Source organism: Dendrobates tinctorius, unplaced genomic scaffold (genome assembly GCF_039654945.1).
Source record: "Dendrobates tinctorius isolate UK_male_01 unplaced genomic scaffold, ASM3965494v1 ptg000152l, whole genome shotgun sequence".
Lineage (NCBI taxonomy): Eukaryota > Metazoa > Chordata > Amphibia > Anura > Dendrobatidae > Dendrobates > Dendrobates tinctorius.
The window spans coordinates 5,506,347-5,533,005 of record NW_027361819.1 but is presented as its reverse complement, the minus strand read 5'-3'; the positions used below and the strand labels follow the sequence as shown (position 1 = coordinate 5,533,005).

General features: G+C 49.7%; 2 protein-coding genes across 2 annotated transcripts; one reads left to right on the top strand and one right to left on the bottom strand.

Moving 5' to 3' along the window:
* The first annotated feature begins 2,186 nt into the window (after positions 1–2,186).
* On the top strand, positions 2,187–15,074 carry LOC141050816 (prostasin-like). Its single transcript, XM_073547485.1, has 6 exons — positions 2,187–2,780; positions 8,610–8,633; positions 13,003–13,147; positions 13,369–13,640; positions 13,723–13,889; positions 14,078–15,074. Exons 1-6 carry the CDS (start codon positions 2,741–2,743, stop codon positions 14,405–14,407), a joined length of 978 nt encoding a protein of 325 aa, XP_073403586.1. The 5' UTR covers positions 2,187–2,740; the 3' UTR covers positions 14,408–15,074.
* Positions 15,075–15,329: 255 nt separating this feature from the next.
* On the bottom strand, positions 15,330–26,655 carry KAT8 (lysine acetyltransferase 8). Its single transcript, XM_073547483.1, has 11 exons — positions 26,385–26,655; positions 19,867–20,112; positions 18,790–18,864; positions 18,541–18,716; positions 17,488–17,541; positions 17,235–17,399; positions 16,881–17,111; positions 16,711–16,804; positions 15,887–16,037; positions 15,652–15,806; positions 15,330–15,565 (listed from the first exon to the last, which is right to left on the bottom strand). The coding sequence occupies exons 2-11, from the start codon at positions 20,102–20,104 to the stop codon at positions 15,501–15,503; spliced, it is 1,404 nt and encodes a 467-aa protein (XP_073403584.1). The 5' UTR covers positions 20,105–20,112; positions 26,385–26,655; the 3' UTR covers positions 15,330–15,500.
* Between the last annotated feature and the right edge of the window lie 4 nt (positions 26,656–26,659).

Genomic DNA, 26,659 nt, shown 5'->3' with positions numbered 1-26,659 from the left:
CTCTTTGGCTGGTCGGTGATCTCTGGCTAGTCAGTGATCTCTGTGGTTGGTCGGTGGTCTCTTTGGCTGGACGGTGATCTATGTGGCTGGTCGGTGATCTCTTTGGCTGGTCGGTGATATACGTGGCTGGTCGGTGATCTCTGTGGTAGGTCGTGATCTCTGGCTAGTCAGTGATCTCTGTGGTTGGTCGGTGGTCTCTTTGGCTGGTCGGTGATCTCTGGTTGGTCGGTAGTCTCTTTGGCTGGTCGGTGATCTATGTGGCTGGTCGGTGATCTATGTGGCTGGTCGGTGATCTATGTGGCTGGTCGGTGATCTGTGTGGCTGGTCGGTGATCTGTGTGGCTGGTCGGTGATCTCTGTGGCTGGTCGGTGATCTCTGTGGTTGGTCGGTGATCTCTGTAGTTGGTCGGTGGTCTCTTTGGCTGGTCTGTGATCTCTGGTTGGTCGGTGGTCTCTTTGGCTGGTCGGTGATCTATGTGGCTGGTCGGTGGTATACGTGGCTGGTCGGTGGTATACGTGGCTGGTAGTGTGGTGTATGCGGTGTTATTACAGGGTTCTCGCTGCGTTGAGTATTATGCTCCTGAGGATTAAGTGTCACTTTATTTTGTTATTGAGCCAAAGAACACAGAGGCCATTGTGAAGAGCGAAAGCTGCACAGCCGCTCCCGGGCCGCGACAAACACTGGGGCCTGTGTTACTGCATGGCTACCTGGAGACCACGGGCCATGACCTTGAATTAGCCATTACTTGTGTATCCCTTTAAGGATGGGTTACTTTTCTCTTTTTCGGCATTTGTATAGACCTTCAGTCGCGGTACAGACAGGGGCGCTGGATTGTTGCTGACCCTGGAGAAGGACAGGAGCCTGGTAAAGTCCAATAAGATACAGCAGATATTCAATCATGTTCATGGTGGATCTTGTACCTACAAGGCGAACCCCCCCCCCCGGGTTGTGAGCACATGGTCATTAAGCGTTGAAAAATTACTCAAAGAAGGACCGCCCACTGGACTCCAGTCAGGACTCTCTACACAGCATGGCGGCGTGCCATTAGATTTCTGTAGGCTCTTACACGCATCGTAAAGCTGCAAAAATTGGTGGAAATTTTGCAACAGGAGGTTTTCGTTTTTCTGACGTTCCAGCCTTGTGACCCGTAAAATGTGCGACACAGCAATGAAGGAAGTTTCCGCCAGTGATTGGAATCTGGAAACTTGAGAAGAAGAATACAGGAGTTAATGATAAACCTACAATAGAGTGAAACAAGCCGGGGACAAAGCAAACGCCGTTATCTGAGCTCTGACAATGAGGGCCACAGGAACCAGGGACACCTTCACCTGTGTGAATGTCCACAGACCCCGCCCCCTGCCGGGCACAACCCAAACAGCAAATAATCCAAGAATACTGGGCTTTATTCTAGAGCCGCTCACCTGTGTCTCCCAGACTCGGGATTATGGAGGCGCATCTCCAGTATAACCAGTCGCTTCTGACTAGTCTGGGGGCCGCATTGCTTGTCACCCAGCTTTTCGAGAAATGAAGGTTATAGGAAATCCCCGAATTGTGGCGGATGGTAGGATCAGTCCCGCGGGTAATGGCGGCTGTTCGGTGACGGAGAGTCTGATCGGGATAACTTAGGTCTCCAGTTACAGTCATTTGCAGACAGTGAAATGACCACTTCTTTGTAAAATGTGACCAAACGAGGGCGGAAAGAAAACCTCATTGTCTGAACTACGGACGATGGTCAATTTCTGATCCTTTGGTCCTTAAATGTTCTGCATGAACAGCTTTTGTAACCACGTCACCCAGCTTTCCTGAGGTCCTGAAAGGCAAATCTACACTATTTTGGTATGTCTGGTTATGAAAGGAAATGTGAAAACTCAGTGCACCCCGGAGGGAGACTAGAACGAAGCCATACTGCTAATCACCCGATAATTCGGGGGGCATCGGGTGCATCGTAGGAGCTGTAATGGCGAGAGATGAGCGAACTCGATTAGCAGGACCTGATGCCGCTGCTTCAGCGGTACTCCGTGACCCTGCGAAGCGCTAATTACCCTGTGAACTGTTACCGACCCACTGTCATCCCCAGCTCCTCTTTTATTAGCAGGTCTGGTGCATGGCTGTGCATCATAAGAGGAGCCATGGCCGCCAGCAGGCGACTCACACGGCTCCCAACTGGCGGCCACGGGCAACTGAGCAGAGTCCTGCAACTCGCTTCAGTTACGTCTAGTAATACTGGTCATAATGGTTTTCAACCTATTTTTGCAAAAATGGATCCAACTAAGAAACATCTGAAGACAACTAGACAGAAGAGAAGGACTCCAGGACTGGCATCGTTCTCGCCCCAGAGCTGACAATCATTGCAGCATTGCCTTCCCAGGTAGGGAGGGAGCAGGGGAGGAGCGCTGCTCAGGAACAGGTTGTTCAGCTTCTCAGGTGAAACTGCAGTCATACACCTGTTCACATTCCAGGGGCGGCAAAGCCGACATCAGGACCTGAGCTCCCAGCATCTGCTACTGACGGCCTGCGGAGCCTGGGTACTCCGCCATCACCTGCGCTGACCCTGGACATTGACCTTGGTGTATAGGGATCCACATTACTGATCCGTGGCCCCTGGATGTATGTAACCTCAGTGCCTCTTCCGTGTATAAGGATCTCCAACACTTGGGGCAAGGTCTGACCCTGGATTGTTAGGGCCAATCTTAGGAATATCCGGAGCCCTCGTGAGCGGAAGGTGGACCTCGGTGCCGCCATGCACCAGCCTCTTGGTCGAGTGATACTATTGCTAGGAGGTAAGTGCCGCAGATTTTACACCGAAAAGTGGGAAATATAAAAGTTTTTCTAAATATGTTCTTTCTAATGTAATTGAGATGAGAAGGCGGAAAATCAGGAGGGCGGTGAAAATAAAAAATGCAAAGTGTTCAACAGCTGATGAGAAACTGTCCGGGGTTAATGATACATCGACCTTAGACTTCTCCAGAAGGTTATAATATCCGGTCACCGATCCCTGTACATTATATATAACTGGCTATGAACCCGTTCTACACCCGGGTGGCGAGCATTTTTATTGGTATATGGTCTCCTATCCTGGTATGCATGGTACCCTCACCCCCCCCCCCCAATCCTGGTATGCATGGTCCTCTCACCCCCCAATCCTGGTATGAATGGTACTCCCTTATCCCCCAATGCTGGTATGCATGGTACTCCCTCACCCCCCCCATCCTGGTATGCATGGTCCCCTCACCCCCTATCCTGGTATGTATGGTCCTCTCATCCCCCAGTCCTGGTATGCATAGTACTCCCTCATCCCCCAGTCCTGGTATGCATAGTACTCCCTCATCCCCCAGTCCTGGTATGCATGGTCCCCCTCACCCCCCTATCCTGGTATGTATGGTCCCCTCACCCCCTATCCTGGTATGCACTGTCCCCTCACCCCCCTATCCTGGTATGCATGGTGCTCTCACCCCCAATCCTGGTATGAATGGTACTCCCTTATCCCCCAATGCTGGTATGCATGGTACTCCCTCACCCCCCCCATCCTGGTATGCATGGTCCCCTCACCCCCTATCCTGGTATGTATGGTCCTCTCATCCCCCAGTCCTGGTATGCATAGTACTCCCTCATCCCCCAGTCCTGGTATGCATAGTACTCCCTCATCCCCCAGTCCTGGTATGTATGGTCCCCTCACCCCCTATCCTGGTATGCACTGTCCCCTCACCCCCCTATCCTGGTATGCATGGTGCTCTCACCCCCAATCCTGGTATGCATGGTCCCCCTCACCCCCCAATCCTGGTATGCATGGTCCCCCTCACCCCCCAATCCTGGTATGCATGGTCCCCCTCACCCCCCAATCCTGGTATGCATGGTCCCCCTCACCCCCCAATCCTGGTATGCATGGTCCCCCTCACCCCCCAATCCTGGTATGCATGGTCCCCCACCCCCCAATCCTGGTATGCATGGTCCCCTCACTCCTATTAAAACTACACACATACAAAAAAAAAACCCATTTATACTCACCCTTCTTTCCTGTGCTCCAGCGCTGTTCTGCTTGAGGCCGGGGCAGGAGTGCGGCCGGAATCGCGCATGCCCATAGCGCTGTCTGGCGCCATATTGCTGAAGACAATATATATGTATATAGGTGGGCACCACGGAAAATATGACATGAATATGATAACTGGGTGCAACACTGTGCCAAGTACATCAAATGAAAAAAAGGGAGAAAAGAGACACAGGATAACATGCACCCAACAGCAGAATGTCCATGTGAAAAAAGGCTTTTCTTGACATACAATAGCCAGAGAGATCCAAGTGTACAATAAAAACCATTAAAAACCACAAATGGAACAAAAGTGGGCAGGTGGAGAACACATGCAGTATACAAAGGAAGAAATGTTTATATAAATGAGTGTTTCAAAAAAAATGCATTCACAACAATGCCCTCTATCACCATATAATATGCATAAAATGTTTGGTATAAACATATGGACAATTTGCAGCAGTAAAGTCCAATCAGTCTAATAGTCACTTGTTGGTATGTAAACAATGCAAACGATTACCATGCAAGTCCATGGATGAGGGAAGGCATTTGCTGGATCACATGAAAATTACCTAAGCAAACTCACACAGCCCACAGAACCCAACGCGTGTCGCTGCTAACCTGCAGCTTCGTCACTGCACGTGTGTCTTCAGTAAAATGGCGCTATGCGCAATTCCGGCTGCACTCCTGCCCCGGTCTCCAGCCGAAGAGAAGTGCCACGGCAACGCTTCTCCCGGTAATGTAAGTATGGCGTCGGAGATGGCGGTATGCAGTGTGTGTGGTACCGCCACCTCCGGCGCCATACACACTCCTCACCGCTGGATGCCTCATTCTGTCTGGAGCCAGACTGCGCAAGCACGTCACACTTGAGCAGTCTATAAAGGCTTCGGACAGAGTTATGCTTACAGCGATATATTACAGATAGCCAGCGCTGACTGATCCGTCCTGATAATATCCGGTCACTGATCCCTGTACATTACATATAATAACCAGCGCTGACTGATCCGTCCTGATAATATCCGGTCACTGATCCCTGTACATTACATATAATAACCAGCGCCGACTGATCCATCCTGATAATATCCGGTCACTGATCCCTGTACATTACATATAATAACCAGCGCTGACTGATCCGTCCTGATAATATCCGGTCACTGATCCCTGTACATTATATATAATAACCAGCGCTGACTGATCCGTCCTGATAATATCCGGTCACTGATCCCTGTACATTATATATAATAACCAGCGCTGACTGATCCGTCCTGATAATATCCGGTCACTGATCCCTGTACATTATATATAATAACCAGCGCCGACTGATCCGTCCTGATAATATCCGGTCACTGATCCCTGTACATTATATATAATAACCAGCGCTGACTGATCCGTCCTGATAATATCCGGTCACTGATCCCTGTACATTACATATAATAACCAGCGCTGACTGATCCGTCCTGATAATATCCGGTCACTGATCCCAGTACATTATATATAATAACCAGCGCTGACTGATCCGTCCTGATAATATCCGGTCACTGATCCCTGTACATTATATATAATAACCAGCGCCGACTGATCCGTCCTGATAATATCCGGTCACTGATCCCTGTACATTATATATAATAACCAGCGCTGACTGATCCGTCCTGATAATATCCGGTCACTGATCCCTGTACATTATATATAATAACCAGCGCTGACTGATCCGTCCTGATAATATCCGGTCACTGATCCCTGTACATTATATATAATAACCAGCGCCGACTGATCCGTCCTGATAATATCCGGTCACTGATCCCTGTACATTATATATAATAACCAGCGCCGACTGATCCGTCCTGATAATATCCGGTCACTGATCCCTGTACATTATATATAATAACCAGCGCTGACTGATCCGTCCTGATAATATCCGGTCACTGATCCCTGTACATTACATATAATAACCAGCGCTGACTGATCCGTCCTGATAATATCCGGTCACTGATCCCTGTACATTATATATAATAACCAGCGCTGACTGATCCGTCCTGATAATATCCGGTCACTGATCCCTGTACATTATATATAATAACCAGCGCCGACTGATCCGTCCTGATAATATCCGGTCACTGATCCCTGTACATTATATATAATAACCAGCGCTGACTGATCCGTCCTGATAATATCCGGTCACTGATCTCTGTACATTACATATAATAACCAGCGCTGACTGATCCGTCCTGATAATATCCGGTCACTGATCCCTGTACATTACATATAATAACCAGCGCTGACTGATCCGTCCTGATAATATCCGGTCACTGATCCCTGTACATTATATATAATAACCAGCGCTGACTGATCCGTCCTGATAATATCCGGTCACTGATCCCTGTACATTATATATAATAACCAGCGCTGACTGATCCGTCCTGATAATATCCGGTCACTGATCCCTGTACATTATATATAATAACCAGCGCTGACTGATCCGTCCTGATAATATCCGGTCACTGATCCCTGTTCATTATATATAATAACCAGCGCTGACTGATCCGTCCTGATAATATCCGGTCACCGATCCCTGTACATTATATATAATAACCAGCGCTGACTGATCCGTCCTGATACTATCCGGTCACCGATCCCTGTTCATTATATATAATAACCAGCGCTGACTGATCCGTCCTGATACTATCCGGTCACCGATCCCTGTTCATTATATATAATAACCAGCACTGACTGATCCGTCCTGATAATATCCGGTCACCGATCCCTGTACATTATATATAATAACCAGCGCTGACTGATCCGTCCTGATAATATCCGGTCATTGATCCCTGTACATTATATATAATAACCAGCGCTGACTGATCCGTCCTGATAATATCCGGTCACTGATCCCTGTACATTATATATAATAACCAGCGCTGACTGATCCGTCCTGATAATATCCGGTCACTGATCCCTGTACATTATATATAATAACCAGTGCTGAGTGATCCGTCCTGATAATATCCGGTCACTGATCCCTGTACATTATATATAATAACCAGCACTGACTGATCCGTCCTGATAATATCCGGTCACTGATCCCTGTACATTATATATAATAACCAGCGCTGACTGATCTGTCCTGATAATATAAACAGCCTGGGGTCTGCTCTTTTGTGTCCTTCTCTCTTGGGGGGGGGGGGTCTTCCCTTTTGTGTCCTTATCTTTTGGGGGGGGTCTGCCCTTTTGTGTCCTTCTCTTTTGGGGGGGGGTCTGCCCTTTTGTGTCCTTGTCTCTTGGGGGGGGGTCTGCCCTTTTGTGTCCTTCTCTTTTGGGGGGGTCTGCCCTTTTGTGTCCTTCTCTTTTGGGGGGGTCTGCCCTTTTGTGTCCTACTCTCTTGGGGGGGAGGGGTCTGCCCTTTTGTGTCCTTGTCTCTTGGGGGGGGGTCTGCCCTTTTGTGTCCTTCTCTCTTGGGGGGTCTGCCCTTTTGTGTCCTTCTCTTTTGGGGGGGTCTGCCCTTTTGTGTCCTTCTCTTTTGGGGGGGTCTGCCCTTTTGTGTCCTCTTTTGGGGGGGTCTGCCCTTTTGTGTCCTACTCTCTTGGGGGGGGGGTCTGCCCTTTTGTGTCCTTGTCTCTTGGGGGGGGGGTCTGCCCTTTTGTGTCCTTCTCTCTTGGGGGGGGTCGGGTCTGCCCTTTTGTGTCCTCTCTTGGGGGGGGTCGTCTGCCCTTTTGTGTGCTACTCTCTTGGGGGGGGTCTGCCCTTTTGTGTCCTCTTTTGGGGGGGTGCCCTTTTGTGTCCTTCTCTCTGGGGGTCTGCCTTTCCTGTGCCTATGCGCTGTAAGAGACACAAAGGGGGTGCCACCGAGTCCGGGCCTAAACGACTGACCGTGTGCTGCAGTATCTAATCCTATCATGTGTGATACTGACTGCTGAGCTGCTGTATCTAATCCACTATCATGTGATACACAATCTGCTACTTGGGTTGCCCCTTTCCTTGGTGTTAGTTGTGTGTGCCTGGGCAGTGGTCGGTATGGCTGCCATTGCAGCTCCCTCAGGGGTGGTCTCCGGTCTTTCCTGGAGTCCTGTAGGGCTGATCTTCTGTAAAGGGGCAGATGCTTCCCGTCTCCCCCTAGCTGTCCATGTTATCTAGTGGGATGACTTTTCAGTTGCCGGAAAATCAGTAAGTACAGATGATGGGACCTTTACATCCACCCTCCTGACTCTGGCATACAATGGCTTCTCTGTGAGGACTTGGCAGTGGCTGCAGCATGTTCATCGGGCCGGGCTGGTGGTTCAGTGGTCAGATCACGATGACATTGTGCCTGTATAGTCTTCCGATCGTGCCGCCTCCTTAAACACGTGAGCGAGATCACAGGACATTGCTGTAGGTCACACCAATGGCACCCAACATGTCCTCCCCGATGAAGCTGGCACCTTGGTCTGCGCCTAGAGCCCTCCATGATGGCCATATACGTATCATTGTGATGTAGATTGGCCATTGAATGATGCGCGTAAAATGTAACGGCAGCCATATTGATAGAAGTTCTGTATTTGGGGGGGGGGGGATTATTACACTATTGTAACCATTTCTTTCTTTTCTTTTTCAGCCGTGAACTTGGTGTTCGGACAAAGTAAGTAAATGAGACAGTCATGTGCTGTACAAGATAACGACGCTCCACAAATAATGAGGACATTAGAGGGTCATCTAGGGGTTTACTATGATACAAAACGATCAGATGCTGCAGAACATCTTTTATAAAACATATGCTTGAGGTCTTATACACGGTGATTCACTTTCAACTTTACCAGAAACATTGCTGTAACTTCTAAAAGTGCCGATCTATGATGCTGAAGTTTGGGCTCTATGTACTTTGGTTGATGAGAAATGGATATTTAAAAGCAAGTGTTGAAAGTGTCCCCCACCACCGTTCACATTCTAGCACCCCTGCATGTGCCGTTCCATATTGTTGCCCCCCGCCACCGTTCACATTCTAGCACCCCTGCATGTGCCGTTCCATATTGTTGTCCCCCGCCACCGTTCACATTCTAGCACGCCTGCATGTGCCGTGCCATATTGTTGTCCCCCGCCACCGTTCACATTCTAGCACCCCTGCATGTGCCGTTCCATATTGTTGTCCCCCGCCACCGTTCACATTCTAGCACCCCTGCATGAGCCGTGACACATTATTGTCCCCCGCCACCGTTCACATTCTAGCACACCTGCATGTGCCGTTCCATATTGTTGTCCCCCGCCACCGTTCACATTCTAGCACGCCTGTATGTGCCGTTCCATATTGTTGTCCCCCGCCACCGTTCACATTCTAGCACGCCTGCATGTGCCGTTCCATATTGTTGTCCCCCGCCACCGTTCACATTCTAGCACGCCTGCATGTGCCGTTCCATATTGTTGTCCCCCGCCACCGTTCACATTCTAGCACCCCTGCATGTGCCGTTCCATATTGTTGTCCCCCGCCACCGTTCACATTCTAGCACACCTGCATGTGCCGTTCCATATTGTTGTCCCCCGCCACCGTTCACATTCTAGCACCCCTGCATGTGCCGCTCCATAATGTCCCCCGCCACCGTTCACATTCTAGCACGCCTGCATGTGCCGTTCCATATTGTTGTCCCCGCCACCGTTCACATTCTAGCACGCCTGCATGTGCCATTCCATAATGTCCCCCGCCACCGTTAACATTCTAGCACCCCTGCATGTGCCCTTCTATAATGTCCCCCGCCACCGTTCACATTCTAGCACAGCTACATGTGCCGTTCAATATCGTTGTCCCCCGCCACCGTTCACATTCTAGCACGCCTGCATGTGCCGTTCCATATTGTTGTCCCCGCCACCGTTCACATTCTAGCACGCCTGCATGTGCCATTCCATAATGTCCCCCGCCACCGTTTACATTCTAGCACGCCTGCATGTGCCGTTCCATATTATCCCCCGCCACCGTTCACATTCTAGCACGCCTGCATGTGCCGTTCCATATTGTTGTCCCCGCCACCGTTCACATTCTAGCACCCCTGCATGTGCCGTTCCATATTGTTGTCCCCCGCCACCGTTTACATTCTAGCACGCCTGCATGTGCCGTTCCATATTGTTGTCCCCCACCACCGTTCACATTCTAGCACGCCTGCATGTGCCGTTCCATATTGTTGTCCCCCACCACCGTTCACATTCTAGCACGCCTGCATGTGCCGTTCCATATTGTTGTCCCCCACCACCGTTCACATTCTAGCACGCCTGCATGTGCCGTTCCATATTGTTGTCCCCCACCACCGTTCACATTCTAGCACGCCTGCATGTGCCGTTCCATATTGTTGTCCCCCTCCACCGTTCACATTCTAGCACGCCTGCATGTGCCGTTCCATATTGTTGTCCCCCACCACCGTTCACATTCTAGCACGCCTGAATGTGCCGTTCCATATTGTTGTCCCCCGCCACCGTTCACATTCTAGCACGCCTGCATGTGCCGTTCCATATTATTGTCCCCCGCCACCGTTTACATTCTAGAACGCCTGCAGGTGCCGTTCCATATTGTTGTCCCCCGCCACCATTTACATTCTAGCACGCCTGCGTGTGCCGTTCCATATTGTTGTCCCCCTCCACCGTTCACATTCTAGCACGCCTGCGTGTGCCGTTCCATATTGTTGTCCCCGCCACTGTTCACATTCTAGCACGCCTGCATGTGCCGTTCACATTCTAGCAACCCTGCATGTGCCGTTCCATATTGTTGTCCCCCCCACCGTTCACATTCTAGAACGCCTGCATGTGCCGTTCCATATTGTTGTCCCCCGCCACCGTTCACATTCTAGCACGCCTGCATGAGGCGGGGAGAGAGCGAAAGAGAGAAGACAGGGAGAGAAGTCAGGACTGGAGATTTCTTTTCTTTTTTCCTCTCCGGTTGCTTCGCTTGCACATCAGCCCTTTGTCTGGGATATGTTTTCTTAGGAACACACAGGAGCCAACGACTTGGATAGAGAATTCCCTACTAATTGTCATTTAACTCCGGGAGACGAGGGAGAGAGCATGCTTGTTCTTTTCGTATGGATATTTACGCTGCCCTACACACTTTGCCAAGTTCTCCCAAGACCTCCTTCTCTCCACCACACTTATTCGCTCCTCATCGAACCGCCTCCAAGACTTCTCCTGAATTGCCCCGTCCTCTGGAATTCTTTGCCCCAACAAGTCTGACTATCAGCCACACTTGGATCCTTCAGATGAAACCTGAAAACCCATCTCTTTAAGAAAGCCTACAGTGACCCCGCTGCCTCCTCACCACTACCGGAGATTTCACCTCAACCAACACCAGAACTGCTGCAACCCCCCAACCTACTGTCTCCTTCCCCACCATCCTGTAGCATGTAAGCCTGAAATGGCAGGGTCCTCTTCCCTCTGTATCAGTCTGTCATTGTTAGTTTGTTTACTGTAAGTGGTATCTGTAATTTGTATGTAACCTCTTCTCATGTACAGCACCATGGAATCAATGGTGCTATATAAATAAATAATAATAATAATAATGTGCCGTTCCATATTGTTGTCCCCCACCACCGTTCACATTCTAGCACCCCTGCATGTGCCGTTCCATATTGTTGTCCCCCACCACCGTTCACATTCTAGCACCCCTGCATGTGCCGTTCCATATTGCTGTCCCCCGCCACCATTCACATTCTAGCACCCCTGCATGTGCCGTTCCATATTGTTGTCCCCCGCCACCGTTCACATTCTAGCACGACTGCATGTGCCGTTCCATATTGCTGTCCCCTGCCACCGTTCACATTCTAGCACGACTGCATGTGCCGTTCCATATTGCTGTCCCCCGCCACCGTTCACATTCTAGCACCCCTGCATGTGCTGTTCCATATTGCTGTCCCCCGCCACCGTTCACATTCTAGCACGCCTGCACACGACGTTCCATATTGTTGGACTTCGGGGGTCACAGCCAGAATTTCTCTCGAAGCACCTGTAATGTTCGTGGTTTGTTACTGTACATCCAACCCTTCAAATGGCCCCAAAGGATAAAATCTGGCTCTAACCAATTCTTGTCTCTTGATCGGGCCCTTTCAATTCCTGAATGACAGTGACTCTGTACGGGCGAACACGACCTTTCTTGGCCACCCGCTGACATGTGGGTTATGACATGCCAGTCTCCTGGGAAGACCTGTGCGAGACTTACGTGGAGATACCAGAAGTTGCTCGTTCACATCATGGATTGTGTCCTCAGACATTTTTGGACGTCCTCCATCATGCCTATCCAGTAATGTTCCAGCTTAGTCACCAACGACACAATACTTTACACTGTTTGGACAGTGGATTTCGACCCCCAAACTTCTTCAGAATCTCCACTTTGGCGCCTCTTTAAGGACTCAGTTTGTGCGCTGCTTACACTTCCTCAATTTGTACTGATGCAGTTTGGAGGAGCGTTTTCATTGTAAGAACTTAATGGAAAACTATCGACGCGCAGAAAGACCTGTAGCAAGTCTACCTCATAGTGGTCGAGACGACCACTCAGCGCGAGGATGTTTCTCGTCACTGAGGTTCATTGCACTCTCACTTCTCATGAACCAACGTACAGTCCAAATTTCGCTACGGTCGACCGTCTCTTTTCACAGTTGTAGCAATTTTTCCGGGTAAAGTGGTGAGTGAATCACCCGGTATAGTAAGAAGTTCTGCAGCTTTGTTTCAAGTTTATGGGTTAAGACCTCCGCTTACTGTGAGTAGATGGGAACGTTCTTGGTTATATACAAGGTTGCCTTGACTTTCTCATAGTTGGGGATTTGCTACAATGTATCCAGTATAGACAATCCTCTATGAGCTAAATAGCAAAATTCTATTTCCTGTGATTGTTACAATGTATCAGTTTGGTGTTGGTTTAGAAGATAGAGGTGTAGTAACTGTGGGGCATCCGCCGTAGACTGCTCTATGGCTTTGCTGTCGGGGTGACCTCCATCTGCCTATTAGTAATGATCATTAAACAGAATTTCATCTTCCTGCAGTCGCCAATCGCATCGTCGGAGGAGAGAATGGAAACATCCAGCAATGGCCGTGGCTCTGCAGCCTGCGACATAATCAGGCGCACGTCTGCGGCTGCTCCTTGCTGTCGCCCCTCTACGTCCTAACCGCTGCACACTGCTTCCCGACGTAAGTGATCTGTGCACGGGAACAGCTCTGATCCGGGGAAGTTATTGGGAGCACTTATGCCAATTTTCAGAGGCCTAACCTGGAAGCCGAATGTCTGGTGGATTTGTATCGTTCCGTTGCTGGACATCAGTGTAGCTGTGATCTCGGTTAATGAACGTTGTCCATGTAGCGGATCTGCACGGTGGCTGGCACTGACGCTCGTCTTTGTTGTGTTCTTCCAGGGGAAATAAAGATGAAGAGTATGAAGTCCTTGTTGGAACCACCTCGCTGGCCATCACAGACTCAACGGCCGAAATAGTGCTGGTGGCGCAGTCCTATAAGAACCCAGCGTACGTTGAGGATGGTTTCTCCTGGGATATTGCTGTGGTCAAACTACAGAAGGCCGTGACCCTGAGCAGTGTCGTCCAGCCCATCCGCCTGCCCTCCTCCAAAGTCCAGTTCCCGGCTGGTATGCCATGTAAGATCGCCGGCTGGGGCCATGTTAAACAATTCGGTGAGTACGGTGACGTTATCACTGCTCCCCCCTTATAATGTATGGTGCAGGTCACTGAGGACGATGTTTTTTGTTATTGCAGTTCCTCTTTCACCCCCTCAGACCCTTCAGGTCGGGCAAGTGAAGATCATCAGCAGACAGACGTGCAATTGTCTGTATCACATCAACCCCAGTGAGGCAACACTGTCGTCGATACAGCAGGACATGATCTGCGCCGGGACAGTGGATGGATCTGTCGATGCTTGTCAGGTACGTGTCCATCAGAGTACAGCAGCCGACGGCTTCGGTCACTTGCCAGGTATTAATGGTGACACTGGAGCAAGGCTTATCATCAATAGGACAGCAAGAGGTGGAAATAGGAACCCACCCAAATATCTTCTCTCACCAATCAATGTGAATACAGCATTGTCATAACCATTACTTTTGTCTTCTTTCAGGGCGACTCTGGGGGACCCCTTTGCTGTAACGTAAATGGTAACTGGTACCAGGCTGGAGTGGTCAGCTGGGGCGAGGAGTGTGGAGCACCAAACAGGCCTGGCGTCTACATCGAAACCGCTGTCTACATCGACTGGATTAGGAGCATCGTACCGGACATTCTGACTGATGACTTCACCGTGGACCTGACCCCGGAGGCCGACAATGCAGAAGGCTGTATAGACGCAGACGGCCAGCTCCATCCCTATCCTAACAGTGCATCAATGGTCCTGGTCACGCTGGCCATGCTGCCGCTGTACTGGCTGACAGCCAACTTCCTGACAGACCTGTAGCCTTGATGTCATGTGACTTCTATAACTTCACCCAAATTTATCATGCACTCCTTTATCACCATGACTCAGCCGATGAGCTCGATGATTGGTGCTGTCTGAGTGGATGTAGTGTCACCAATAACAAAATCTCATTCCTTTGTTGCAGTATGTCCCCTATATACGGATACCTTCCCTCACTCCCCAGAAGACAATTTCTGTCCCTCTCATCTCCATCTTCTTGTAGACATCCTGGAGTACAGAACCAACACCTCGGGACACATTGTGAACTTATGTCTCTGTATGGATGAGGCCCGCTCCTCGGGGGTGGGGCTAGTATCGGGCTCCTCTAAGAATCTGGTTGGCAGTGGGGGATGTCAGCACGCCTAGTGTGCGTCTGTGTCTTCTCTCGTCTTGTAACCTCGTCTACAGGTTGTAATTAATTCCTAAGTTTTGTAGAGCAAAGAGGACTGGGATTCTCGTTCTGGTCATGAAGGACTTATTGAAATCAATACTAAACGCTACCCCCTCATATCACCCAGCTGGCTGACATTACGTCTTCTCCGCTCTCCTGCTCGAGAATCCGTTCCCACCATCTTCTGTAAATTGTAAATGTCATTTCACTTTTTGTAATTGTTGCTGCTGCTAATACAGTACATTAATTATTAATACATTATGTCTAAGACACGGATTGGTCTTGTGTAATTTTCCTGTGGGGGGCGCTGGAGACAAAGGAGCTCCGGCAACAACTGTCCGGATGAAGACCTGCTCCGGGGGTTTGTCTCTTCTTGCTCCATGTACAGCCCTTTCCACTCCCCGTCCATCCTCCTCCAGGACATTACGCTTTACTCCTAGTCCTGTGAGATTTTGGGGAACGGTTGTGTCGCGCCACTTCCTACAGGGGTATATTTTATTCCATGCTGAAAACTCCCACGTTTCCAACCCATCTTACAAAAGACAATTTATTATATAAAAATAAACATAACAAAAATTAACATCTGGAGCCGCGACATGCGGCACGTCCACAGGACGACCCCAGGGGCCCACGGGTGTGAATTACTAGGGAGGACGCCCCAATACACACCACCTCATCCCATCTTCTATATTCGCCGTTGTTTCATTTCTTAGGCAACTTTATTAGCTTGTGTTTCGGAGGGGCCCACTTCAGGTTCAGCGAATCCACTGCACAGAGAAGAGAAACAGATTAGCCTCATGCACACTCACTGACCAGCAGGCGGCGCAAGCACCACCGGGGTATGGGCTCCTACCTGTAATGGGGGGCTTCTTATACTGCGCACTTTTGAGATGTTCCTCCACCAGTTTGGGTGTGACGCAGATCACGTGTTGCCCCTTCCAATATTTTACCATGTTCAGTGACTGGAGGGTCCCGATGATGTCGTTCTGTGTGATGCTCGTCATCCGGCTGGAAGGAAAGAATGACAGAACATTACAAATACTGGACACCAATGGGGGACGTGACAGGAGTGAGCAGCCCGGACACACCTCAGGTCCTTGATGGACAGCGTCCCCCGGAAGTCTCGCAGGATCTCCAGGAGCACCCAGGACCAGTAGCTGCGGTAACTCAGTTTGCCCAGGTCTGACAAGGGCTTTTCGGGTGAACCCACGGTGTTCTCCAGTTTAGAGAGTTCATAACCTGAGTCACAGAAGACAGTCTCTAAGCTTTCACCGCTCACACCGGCTGCACTCGATCTACCCCATCCTCCTCTCCTCGGTACCACGCTCCCCTCCGCCCAGCTGGCGCCATTCTGCAGCTGCTGGTGGGGATTTCTCTGTGCCGAGGAGAAGCAGCACTGAGGCCCCCAAGTCAGGTCTTCGATTCTTAAAGGAATTCTTCACTTTCAAAAGATCATCCAAAGACTCCAGGAAGCCAAAAAAATACCCCTCCAAAAAACAAGCTTTTTACTCCCACTCCCCGGTTCAACGCTGCTTCTCCAGTCTTTAATGGTAAACGGCAAGAGATGTCATTTGGAGAACGCTGAGGCCAACCACTAAGCTTAGCGGCTCGTGACATCTACCCAGGTGGAGGTCGGTGAGCTCACCGACCATCACCTGCTGCCAAACAAATACCGGACTAGTTTTGAGAGCCAGTGCCGCACCCCCGGAGGGTAAGAGCTCAGTTTGGGGTTTCCTGCTCTCTCTCTAAAAACGGAGGACCCCATTAAAGAACTTAGTGCCTCTGTGATTTACCTTTTACTTACCGAGAAGGGGATACCCTTGACTCATCCAAAATATCTAAACCATATCCCCCCTTCCCCAAAACAGTTAACCCCTTCAAAGACAGCAGGGTCTTCACACCAGTCACTTACTGAAGGCGATGAGGAACTTTCCGTAGCCGCGCCGCTGGTATGGGGGCAGGGTCAGGATACACGCCACATTGTTTCCATCCGGAGACTCCTTCTCCTGCAAAGACAAGGTACCCTCTGTTATTCCTCAGGTCAGAAGCAGAGTAGGGATTTATTTTTATTCCTGAAATTACCTTTGAGAAGTATCCCACAATGTGCGCTCCCTGCCGGTCGACCTCCGTCAAGATGTAGAAGACGAACGGCTCCACGTCAAAGTACAACGTCTTATGGTCCAGGAAGAGCTTGGCCAGGAGACACAGATTTTGGCAGTAGATCTTGTGGTCTTTGCCATCGACCTCGTACACGGAGATGTTGTTCTTTCTGTAGATCTCCTTTCCTGGAGGTTGCCGCCACTGGCACAGGCCCTGGAGAGTCACAAGAAGGAGGCCGGGGTGAGATTGGGGACCCCGACAGTAATCTGCCAGTGACCCCCAACCTGTGCAGGCATCACGTATTCAATGTTCCCAACTACCAGCGTAATGTCTCACCAGATGATAGCGATAACTCTTCTCGAACTTCATGTACTTCAGACAATACTCGCACACCCAAAGCTTGGGCTGCTTCCCATAATCCTCCGGGAACGGCGAGAAGTACCACGCATCAATTTCGTAGTTTCCGATGTGGATCTTGTCTACATATTTAACTTTTGTGATCTGAATAGTAACAAAAAAAAAAAAAAAAATTATAATATATATATGTGTCAGCAAGAGGCATTCACCTAACGCTCCGGTGTGGACTCACCGCCTCGTGCTCCTTCTCCAGGGCAGCTGTGGTGGGATCCATCTCTGCGTACGTCTGCAAAGTATGAAAAGTAAGATGAGGACCACACAACCTTGCCAATGACAGACTCTCCCTGTGACCCCGATGTCCGCACACACTGAACTGAGGTCGTCCGAACCTGGCGATTTCATACAGAATGGCCGACGACGTCATGCGTACTGGATGCTCGCAGAATAAAAGGATTGGGCATTCTGAATGACAACATGCCCGATCCTGTGATTGGAAGGGTGATAAGTCTCCTTCAGCCCAAACTGACAGCATAAACACACGGGCCTTGTAGGGGCTGAAGCCTCAATAATAATCGCACCTTTATTGTTCTAGTTGCAGCGTCTTTTCTGCAGAAACTTTTTTTTTGTTGGTCAAATCTACTAATTAGGGTGCTCTGTGCATCCTGCAGGCGGCCAAGCGGCTCAAGGGGACACCCTGCGGGCGGCCAAGCGGCTCAAGGGGGCACCCTGCGGGCGGCCAAGCGGCTCAAGGGGGCACCCTGCGGGCGGCCAAGCGGCTCAAGGGGGCACCCTGCGGGCGGCCAAGCGGCTCAAGGGGGCACCCTGCGGGCGGCCAAGCGGCTCAAGGGGGCACCCTGCGGGCGGCCAAGAGGCTCAAGGGGACACCCTGCGGGCGGCCAAGAGGCTCAAGGGGACACCCTGCGGGCGGCCAAGAGGCTCAAGGGGACACCCTGCCCACTTGTTTTGCATGCCCCAACTCCATGTCGATTGACAGTGCTGACCTGAGCTTTCTTTGCAGACAATCACCAGTAAACGAGGGTGTTGCATGTAAAACCAGTGCACGGAGCACCCTAATTAGTGGATTAATGTCAGTTTCAGCGATTAGAACGCTACAGGTGAGATTTTTATAAGGGCCTCATCCCCTGCAGGGCCAAGTGCTGGACTAACCGACTCCCCTTAGGGTTCATTACAGATGAAAGTAGGATGATGGTTGCGTGATCATCTGGTGATCAGTTGTCACCACGACCGGTCATATAAGCGTTATGTACCGAGGGCCCGGTTTCACCTTCTGTACATGGTTGATCTCATCGTGTTTCCTCTTCTGGTTTCTAGTGATTTTTCTCTCCGGCTGCTCGGACAGTTCGTTCAAGTACTGATCTGTGTTCTTCTGAACCGCGTCCTTGGCCGTCTTTGTCAGCGCCAGACGATTTTTATCCACCCACTCGTCTAATCTCCGGTTAACTAAAAAGAGAGAAGAGAATGTGGAGGACCGCAGCCGTCCAGGAAGGTCAGCGGAGGTGTGGACGGTACTTACAGCCCACGTAGTGCACGTAGAACTCCTCTCGGCCTTCCTGCTCGTTCAGACGAGACTGGATCACCTCCGCCGAGTCTGGAAACAAGATGGAAATTACAGCTACCGGCCGATCTCCAGGACACCGTCCAGAAATACTAAGCTATGGGATTGTTAACCCTCCCGGGGCCGAGCTATTTTACATTTTTTTCCGCTTGCATTTTATCCCTCCAAGAGCCATACACTTATTTTTCCTTCTCAGGACGACTTTCTCTTTAATGTAGTTTTGAATGACAACATATAAACTTCTGAATAACGGGAAAAAAATTCCAAATGTGGCGAAAAAAAACCAATTTCGATCTTACAGTGTTCATATTGCGGTAATATCAAACGTCAGGGATTGTTTAAGTTTACAAATTAAATTCAGAATTTTGTAATAAAGAAAATAACATGTTTGCGTCGCCAATTTCTGAGATCCGTAACTTCTAGTTCTCTGTTTTGGTTTGTGTGATAAGTTTATGTGCTTTATTGGTTCGCATGATGTTTTGTTCACTTTTTATTATATTTCTGGGGAAGTTATACCCCCCCCCCCCCCCCCCAAAAAAAAAAAACAAACAGCAATTTTAGCATTTTTTTTCTTTATGGGTCGATTAATTTTAGATTAGTCCTTTGCGTAATTGGAAAACGCAAGTGTGCATTTTGTTACTTGGTCTTTTAATTTCATTACTTTTTTGGCTCAGGGCACGATGTGACTTTTTAGATGCCCCCCCCCCCTTTACTGTAATACTGTCAGATTGCTTCACAACTACAAAGTAATAGTAAAAATTATGCTCTCCTGAAGATCAGCCTGTGGCCGCACTTCATGGGAGTACCAAGATGGCGGTGACGGGCCTTCGTCAGGCTCCCAGCTGCCATGGTAAGGCATCGGCAGCCCATGATTTAGTAGTAGGGAATGGCAGGTGCCGGCTGTATAACACCCGCACAGGTACGAGAGGGCGCAGGACGGGGATAACAGAAGCGTCCGCTAGAGACTTAGTCACTAGTATCCTGGCACATAAAATACAAGTGTGAGCAGCAGCAGTGACCCCGATGGTCTCTTACGCCAGGTGTTGTCAGCTCGCCGGCACAGGTAAGTTTCGCCGATCTCCACGGTCACCTCTGGGTCTCTCCCTCCTGCGGAGACTGACCCGGTTTCTCCTCCAGACCCGACCTCGTCGTCCTCTTCCTCTTTTACGCTCCCTTGCTCCAGGCTGTCATCCTGGTGTGGGAGAGGGTCGTGCTGGTTCTCCTCGGCTCCTGCCGACATGGACTTGTGCTCCTCAGGAACGGAATCGTCCATGGCCGCTGCTGCAAACATACAGAACAGACGGGTGAGTGACGGCACTGAATACGAGGCGCCGGCACCTGGAATATACAGTCAGCCCAGAAATGGCGACACCGTGAATGCAGGGTGTGCACGGGGCACCGGATGGCGGCATGGCCGATATCCCACCGCCGCATCGTGAAAGATGCTATTTATTTTTCTCTTGCATTAGGCACAGACCTAGAAGGAAGTAGCAGAACAAGCCCTCGCTGCTGCTCTGGGGGTGACTGGAGCAGAAAGCGATCCAGCTGTAGACGTATTAGTAAAGAATGAGAGGAATAAAAGGCGTCAGTCACACCCGATAACTCGAGGGTCACATACCGCCATACCCCGCCGCATATTACAGGATGCTGAGCAAACAAACCGCCGTCATCTGAACAAGCAGTGCTGCAGTGTAAAGCAAGAGGAGTCTCTGATGGTAGAAGAGGTGAGTGTCAGACGCCCAGGAAAGCAGCTAACTGCAGTCACACTGACAGCGATTCATGTTCTGCCCTAACAAAAAAGAAAAAAACAAAAACTGCTCGTGACACCAGAAATGAGCGGCCGCAGTGAATGTGCACACGGCAGAGAAGGATCGGTCTGCTGGATGTTCTCATGACTGATATGTCCGGGAGAGGAGCAGCCGACAATGATGTGGCTTAGACAGACCCTACAGCAGCTCCGGGCACAGATGGTCCCATGAATCGAGGCCGGTAGCCACCATAGGTACAGAGAGATACATAAAGTGCATGTATACTAATGCCAGAAGCCTCGCCAACAAGATGGAGGAATTGGAGTTAATGTTGTTGGAACATAATTCTGACATGGTGGGGATATCTGAGACATGGCCGGATGAGAGCCAGGACCGGGCGGATAATTTACAGGGCTATAGTCTGTTCAGAAATGACCGTACAAATAAGCGAGGGGGAGGGGGGTGTTTATATGTAAAATCATCCTTAAAACCCATCCTTCGTGATAATATATATGAATCTAATGAAAATGTAGAATCCCTGTGGGTAGAGATAAGGGGAGGGGGGAAATAATAAATTACTGATAGGGGTTTGTTATAAGTCTCCAAAAATAATGGAGGCAACAGAGAATATCCTCATAAAGCAAATAGATGAAGCTGCGACTCAAGGAGAAGTCATCATTATGGGGGACTTCACCTACCCTGAAATACATTGGGGAACCGAAACCTGCAGTTCAGCAAAGGTGATAGGTGTCTGACAACTATGAGAGACAATTACCTTTCACCACTGGTTCAGGACCCAACAAGAGGGGGGCACTTCTAGACCTAATATTAACCAACAGGCCAGACCGCATATCAAATGTAAGGGTTGGGGGTCACTGGGGGAATAGTGATCACAAATTAATAAGTTTTCATGTATCCTTTAATAAGATGTGTAGTAGAGGGGTTACAAGGACACTAAACTTCAGGAAAGCAAATTTCCAACGGATGAGAGATGATCTTGGTGCAATTAACTGGGACGATGTCCTGAGACATAAAAATACACAAAGACAATGGGAGACGTTTATTATCCTCCTGAATAGGACCTGTGCACAATATATACCGTATGGGAATAAACATGCGAGAAATAGGAGGAAACCACTATGGCTAAATAGAGCTGTAAGGGGCGCAATAAGAGATAAAAATAAAGCATTTAGAGAATTACAGCAAGTAGGTAGTGATGAGGCATTAAATAAATACAGAAGATTAAATAAATTCTGTAAGAAGCAAATCAAGACAGCAAAGATTGAGACAGAGAGACTCATTGCCAGAGAAAGTAAAAATAATCTCAAAATATTCTTTAACTACATAAATAGTAAGAAGCTAAAAAATGATAGTGTTGGCCCCTCAAAAATAGTCTGGGTGTAATGGTGGAGGAGGATGAGGAAAAAGCAAATATGCTAAATGACTTTTTTTCAACAGTATTTACACAAGAAAATCCCATGACGGATAACATGATCAGGGATAAAAATTCTCTGTTAAATGTCACCTGCTTAACCCAGCAGGAAGTACGGCGGCATCTAAAAATCACTAAAATTGACAAGTCCCCGGGCCCGGATGGGATACACCCCCGAGTACTGCAGGAATTAAGCACAGTCATAGATAGACCATTATTTTTAATCTTTAAAGATTCCATAATAACAGGGTCTGTACCACAGGACTGGCGTATAAAAAATGTGGTGCCAATATTCAACAAGGGGACAAAAACTGAACTTGGAAATTATAGGCCAGTAAGTTTAACCTCAACTGTGGGTAAAATCCTGGAGGGTTTTCTAAAAGATACTATACTGGAGTATCTGGAGAAGAATAACCTCATGACCCAATATCAACATGGGTTTACAAGGGACCGTTCCTGTCAGACTAATCTGATAAGCTTTTATGAAGAGGTAAGTTCCGGACTGGACCAAGGGAATGCAGTGGACGTGGTGTACATGGACTTTTCAAAAGCTTTTGATACGGTGCCACACAAAAGGTTGATACATAAAATGAGAACAATGGGGATAGGGGAAAATATGTGTAGGTGGGTTAAGAGCTGGCTCAGGGATAGGAAACAAAGGGTGGTTATTAATGGAGCACACTCGGACTGGGTCACGGTTAGCAGTGGGGTACCACAGGGGTCAGTTTTGGGCCCGCTTCTTTTTAACATATTTATTAATGACCTTGTAGGGGGCATAGAGAGTAGAATTTCAATATTTGCAGATGACACTAAACTCTGCAGGGTAATCAATACAGAGGAGGACAATTTTATATTACAGGAGGATTTATGTAAACTAGAAGCTTGGGCTGATAAATGGCAAATGAGCTTTAATGGGGATAAATGTAAGGTCATGCACTTGGGTAGAACGAACAAGATGTATAATTATGTGCTTAATTGTAAAACACTGGGCAAAACTGTCACTGAAAAGGACCTGGGTGTATGGGTGCACGACAAACTCACATTTAGTGGCCAGTGTCAGGCAGCTGCTGCAAAGGCAAATAAAATAATGGGATGCATTAAAAGAGGCATAGATGCTCATGAGGAGAACATAATGTTACCTCTATATAAGTCACTAGTGCGACCACACTTAGAATACTGTCTACAGTTCTGGTCTCCGGTGTATAAGAAAGACATAGCTGAACTGGAGCGGGTGCAGAGAAGAGCGACCAAGGTTATTAGGGAACTGGGGGGTCTGCAATACCAAGACAGGTTATTACACTTGGGGTTATTTAGTTTGGAGAATCGAAGGCTTAGGGGTGATCTTATTACAATGTATAAATATATGTGGGGACAATACCAAGACCTTTCTAATGATCTTTTTACTCTTAGACCTGTGACGGGGACAAGGGGGCATCCTCTACGTCTGGAGGAAAGAAGGTTTAAGCATACTCACAGACGCGGATTCTTTACTGTAAGAGCAGTGAGACTATGGAACTCTCTGCCATATGATGTTGTAATGAGTGATTCCCTACTAAAATTTAAGAAGGGACTGGATGCCTTTCTTGAAAAGTATAATATTACAGGGTATATACACTAGTTTCCTTAATATTGCGTTGATCCAGGGAGCTAGTCTGATTGCCGTATGTGGAGTCGGGAAGGAATTTTTTTCCCCAATGTGAAGCTTACTGTTGCCACATGGGTTTTTTTTGCCTTCCTCTGGATCAACATGTTAGGGCAAGTTAGGATAGGATATGGGTTGAACTAGATGGACTTAAAGTCTTCCTTCAACCTTAATAACTATGTTACTATGTTACCATTTGCCATCACCATGAGATACAGGGCAGCACACACCACATACAGTATGTACTTGTTCTCACAGCACCTCCTAGTGGCAGACTGATGCATTACACACATCCTGGCAGATCTCGGAGGTTGTCGCACACAAATAGTGGAGGTGCGGGACGGCGGCAAGACCCCACATCTGTCCTCCGTGTCCGGTACACAAGCTCGGCGCCATTCACATTGCAGCGGGGTTTGGCGGCTTTTTCTTCCATTCTTTGGAGAATATAAAGTCTGAAATCTGATTGTTTCATCATTTTTCCCCATTTACTGAAGTTCTATAGTAAAATCTCCCATGAATCCCAAAACATGGCTCCGCCCTCTCCTATGCACCCCTTATTCAGGTTACGCCCCCCCATTGTTTGGGGACGCCGTTGGCTCCTGTGGATTTCAGAGAGAGTCACCTGAGCGCAGCAGCCTATCCTGGGCCTCTCACCTGTATACGGAGAGATGTACAGATCCTGGCGGGAGACGTAACAAGGCTAATGTACTATCATGGCGGTCTCTGCTGAAGGGAATACAGTGTGGCCACTTACAGGAATACACCTGAATAAAATGGGAATGGTTGGTGATATCCACGTCCTGTTTGTGGCACATTAGTACATGGGGGTGACCATGGCGGTCATTTTGAAGTCGGCCATTTTGGATCCAACTTTATTTTTTCCAATGGGAAGAGGGTCATGCGACATCAAACTTATTGAGAATTTCACAAGTTTCCGGGACCTCTCTCTACACTGTCACCTCACACTCCGCAGATCCGGGACCTCTCTCTACACTGTCACCTCACGCTCCGCAGATCCGGGACCTCTCTCTACACTGTCGCCTCACGCTCCGCAGATCAGGGACCTCTCTCTACACTGTCACCTCACGCTCCGCAGATCCAGGACCTCTCTCTACACTGTCACCTCACACTCCGCAGATCCGGGACCTCTCTCTACACTGTCACCTCACGCTCCGCAGATCCGGGACCTCTCTCTACACTGTCTCCTCAGGCTCCGCAGATCCGGGACCTCTCTCTACACTGTCACCTCACGCTCCGCAGATCCAGGACCTCTCTCTACACTGACGCCTCACACTCCGCAGATCCGGGACCTCTCTCTACACTGTCGCCTCACACTCCACAGATCAGGGACCTCTCTCTACACTGTCGCCTCACACTCCGCAGATCCGGGACCTCTCTCTACACTGTCACCTCACGCTCCGCAGATCCGGAACCTCTCTCTACACTGTCACCTCACGCTGCGCAGATCCGGGACCTCTCTCTACACTGTCACCTCACGCTCCGCAGATCCAGGACCTCTCTCTACACTGTCGCCTCACACTCCACAGATCCGGGACCTCTCTCTACACTGTCGCCTCACACTCCACAGATCCGGGACCTCTCTCTACACTGTCGCCTCGGGCTCCGCAGATCCAGGACCTCTCTCTACACTGACGCCTCACACTCCGCAGATCCGGGACCTCTCTCTACACTGTCGCCTCACACTCCGCAGATCCGGGACCTCTCTCTACACTGTCACCTCACGCTCCGCAGATCCAGGACCTCTCTCTACACTGTCGCCTCACACTCCACAGATCAGGGACCTCTCTCTACACTGTCGCCTCACGCTCCGCAGATCCGGGACCTCTCCCTACACTGACGCCTCATGCTCCGCAGATCCAGGACCTCTCTCTACACTGACGCTTCATGCTCCGCAGATCCGGGACCTCTCTCTATACTGTCGCCTCACACTCCACAGATCAGGGACCTCTATCTACACTGTCGCCTCACACTCCACAGATCAGGGACCTCTATCTACACTGTTGCCTCACACTCCACAGATCCGGGACCTCTATCTACACTGTCGCCTCACACTCCACAGATCCGGGACCTCTCTCTACACTGACGCCTCATGCTCCGCAGATCCAGGACCTCTCTCTACACTGTCGCCTCACACTCCACAGATCAGGGACCTCTCTCTACACTGTCACCTCACACTCAGCAGATCCGGGACCTCTATCTACACTGTCGCCTCACGCTCCGCAGATCAGGGACCTCTCTCTACACTGTCGCCTCACACTCCACAGATCAGGGACCTCTCTCTACACTGTCACCTCACACTCCACAGATCAGGGACCTCTCTCTACACTGTCTCCTCACACTCCACAGATCAGGGACCTCTCTCTACACTGTCACCTCACACTCAGCAGATCCGGGACCTCTCTCTACACTGTCACCTCACACTCAGCAGATCCGGGACCTCTATCTACACTGTCGCCTCACGCTCCGCAGATCAGGGACCTCTCTCTACACTGTCGCCTCACGCTCCGCAGATCAGGGACCTCTATCTACACTGTCGCCTCACGCTCCGCAGATCAGGGACCTCTCTCTACACTGTCGCCTCACACTCAGCAGATCCGGGACCTCTCGCTGCACGGCCACTGCTGATTCAGTTGGTACATGGTGACATCCTCCACAACACAGGCATGAGAATGATGAGACTTGTAGTCCTCCACCCATTACCAGACGTTACCTCATCAATCACATGACCAGCCTCTCTGACGTCACTCCGCCACCGGCTCCGCTGCTTCCGGTGCACAGACCGCGAACAGGGCGCTCCCTCCCCGCCGGACACCGCCGCCTCCTCCGGGCCAGAGGCCGCAGCTCTAATTCTCCTCACACAGCGGAGAAACAAAAAGAAAACCAGGCCGCCATCAACTGCCGGAAGGGCGTCACTAGGCACTGGTCACGTGCTGCTCGCCGGCCGCCATTTTGTTTTTCTCGTGGGCGCAGTTTTCCCGCCTCCAT

Bases quoted from the DNA above. Each gene is read 5' to 3' on its own strand.
- LOC141050816 (XM_073547485.1), top strand. From the start codon at position 2,741: ATGCACCAGCCTCTTGGTCGAGTGATACTATTGCTAGGAG. The intron at 2,781-8,609 runs GTAAGTGCCGCA...TTTCTTTTTCAG, and splicing joins AGTGATACTATTGCTAGGAG to CCGTGAACTTGGTGTTCGGA. The intron at 8,634-13,002 runs GTAAGTAAATGA...ATCTTCCTGCAG, and splicing joins GAACTTGGTGTTCGGACAAA to TCGCCAATCGCATCGTCGGA.
- KAT8 (XM_073547483.1), bottom strand. From the start codon at position 20,104: ATGGACGATTCCGTTCCTGAGGAGCACAAGTCCATGTCGGCAGGAGCC. The intron at 18,865-19,866 runs GTAAGAGACCAT...TCTTGTTTCCAG, and splicing joins GCGAGCTGACAACACCTGGC to ACTCGGCGGAGGTGATCCAG. The intron at 15,807-15,886 runs GTGTGTCCGGGC...CTTTCCTTCCAG, and splicing joins CTGTCCATCAAGGACCTGAG to CCGGATGACGAGCATCACAC.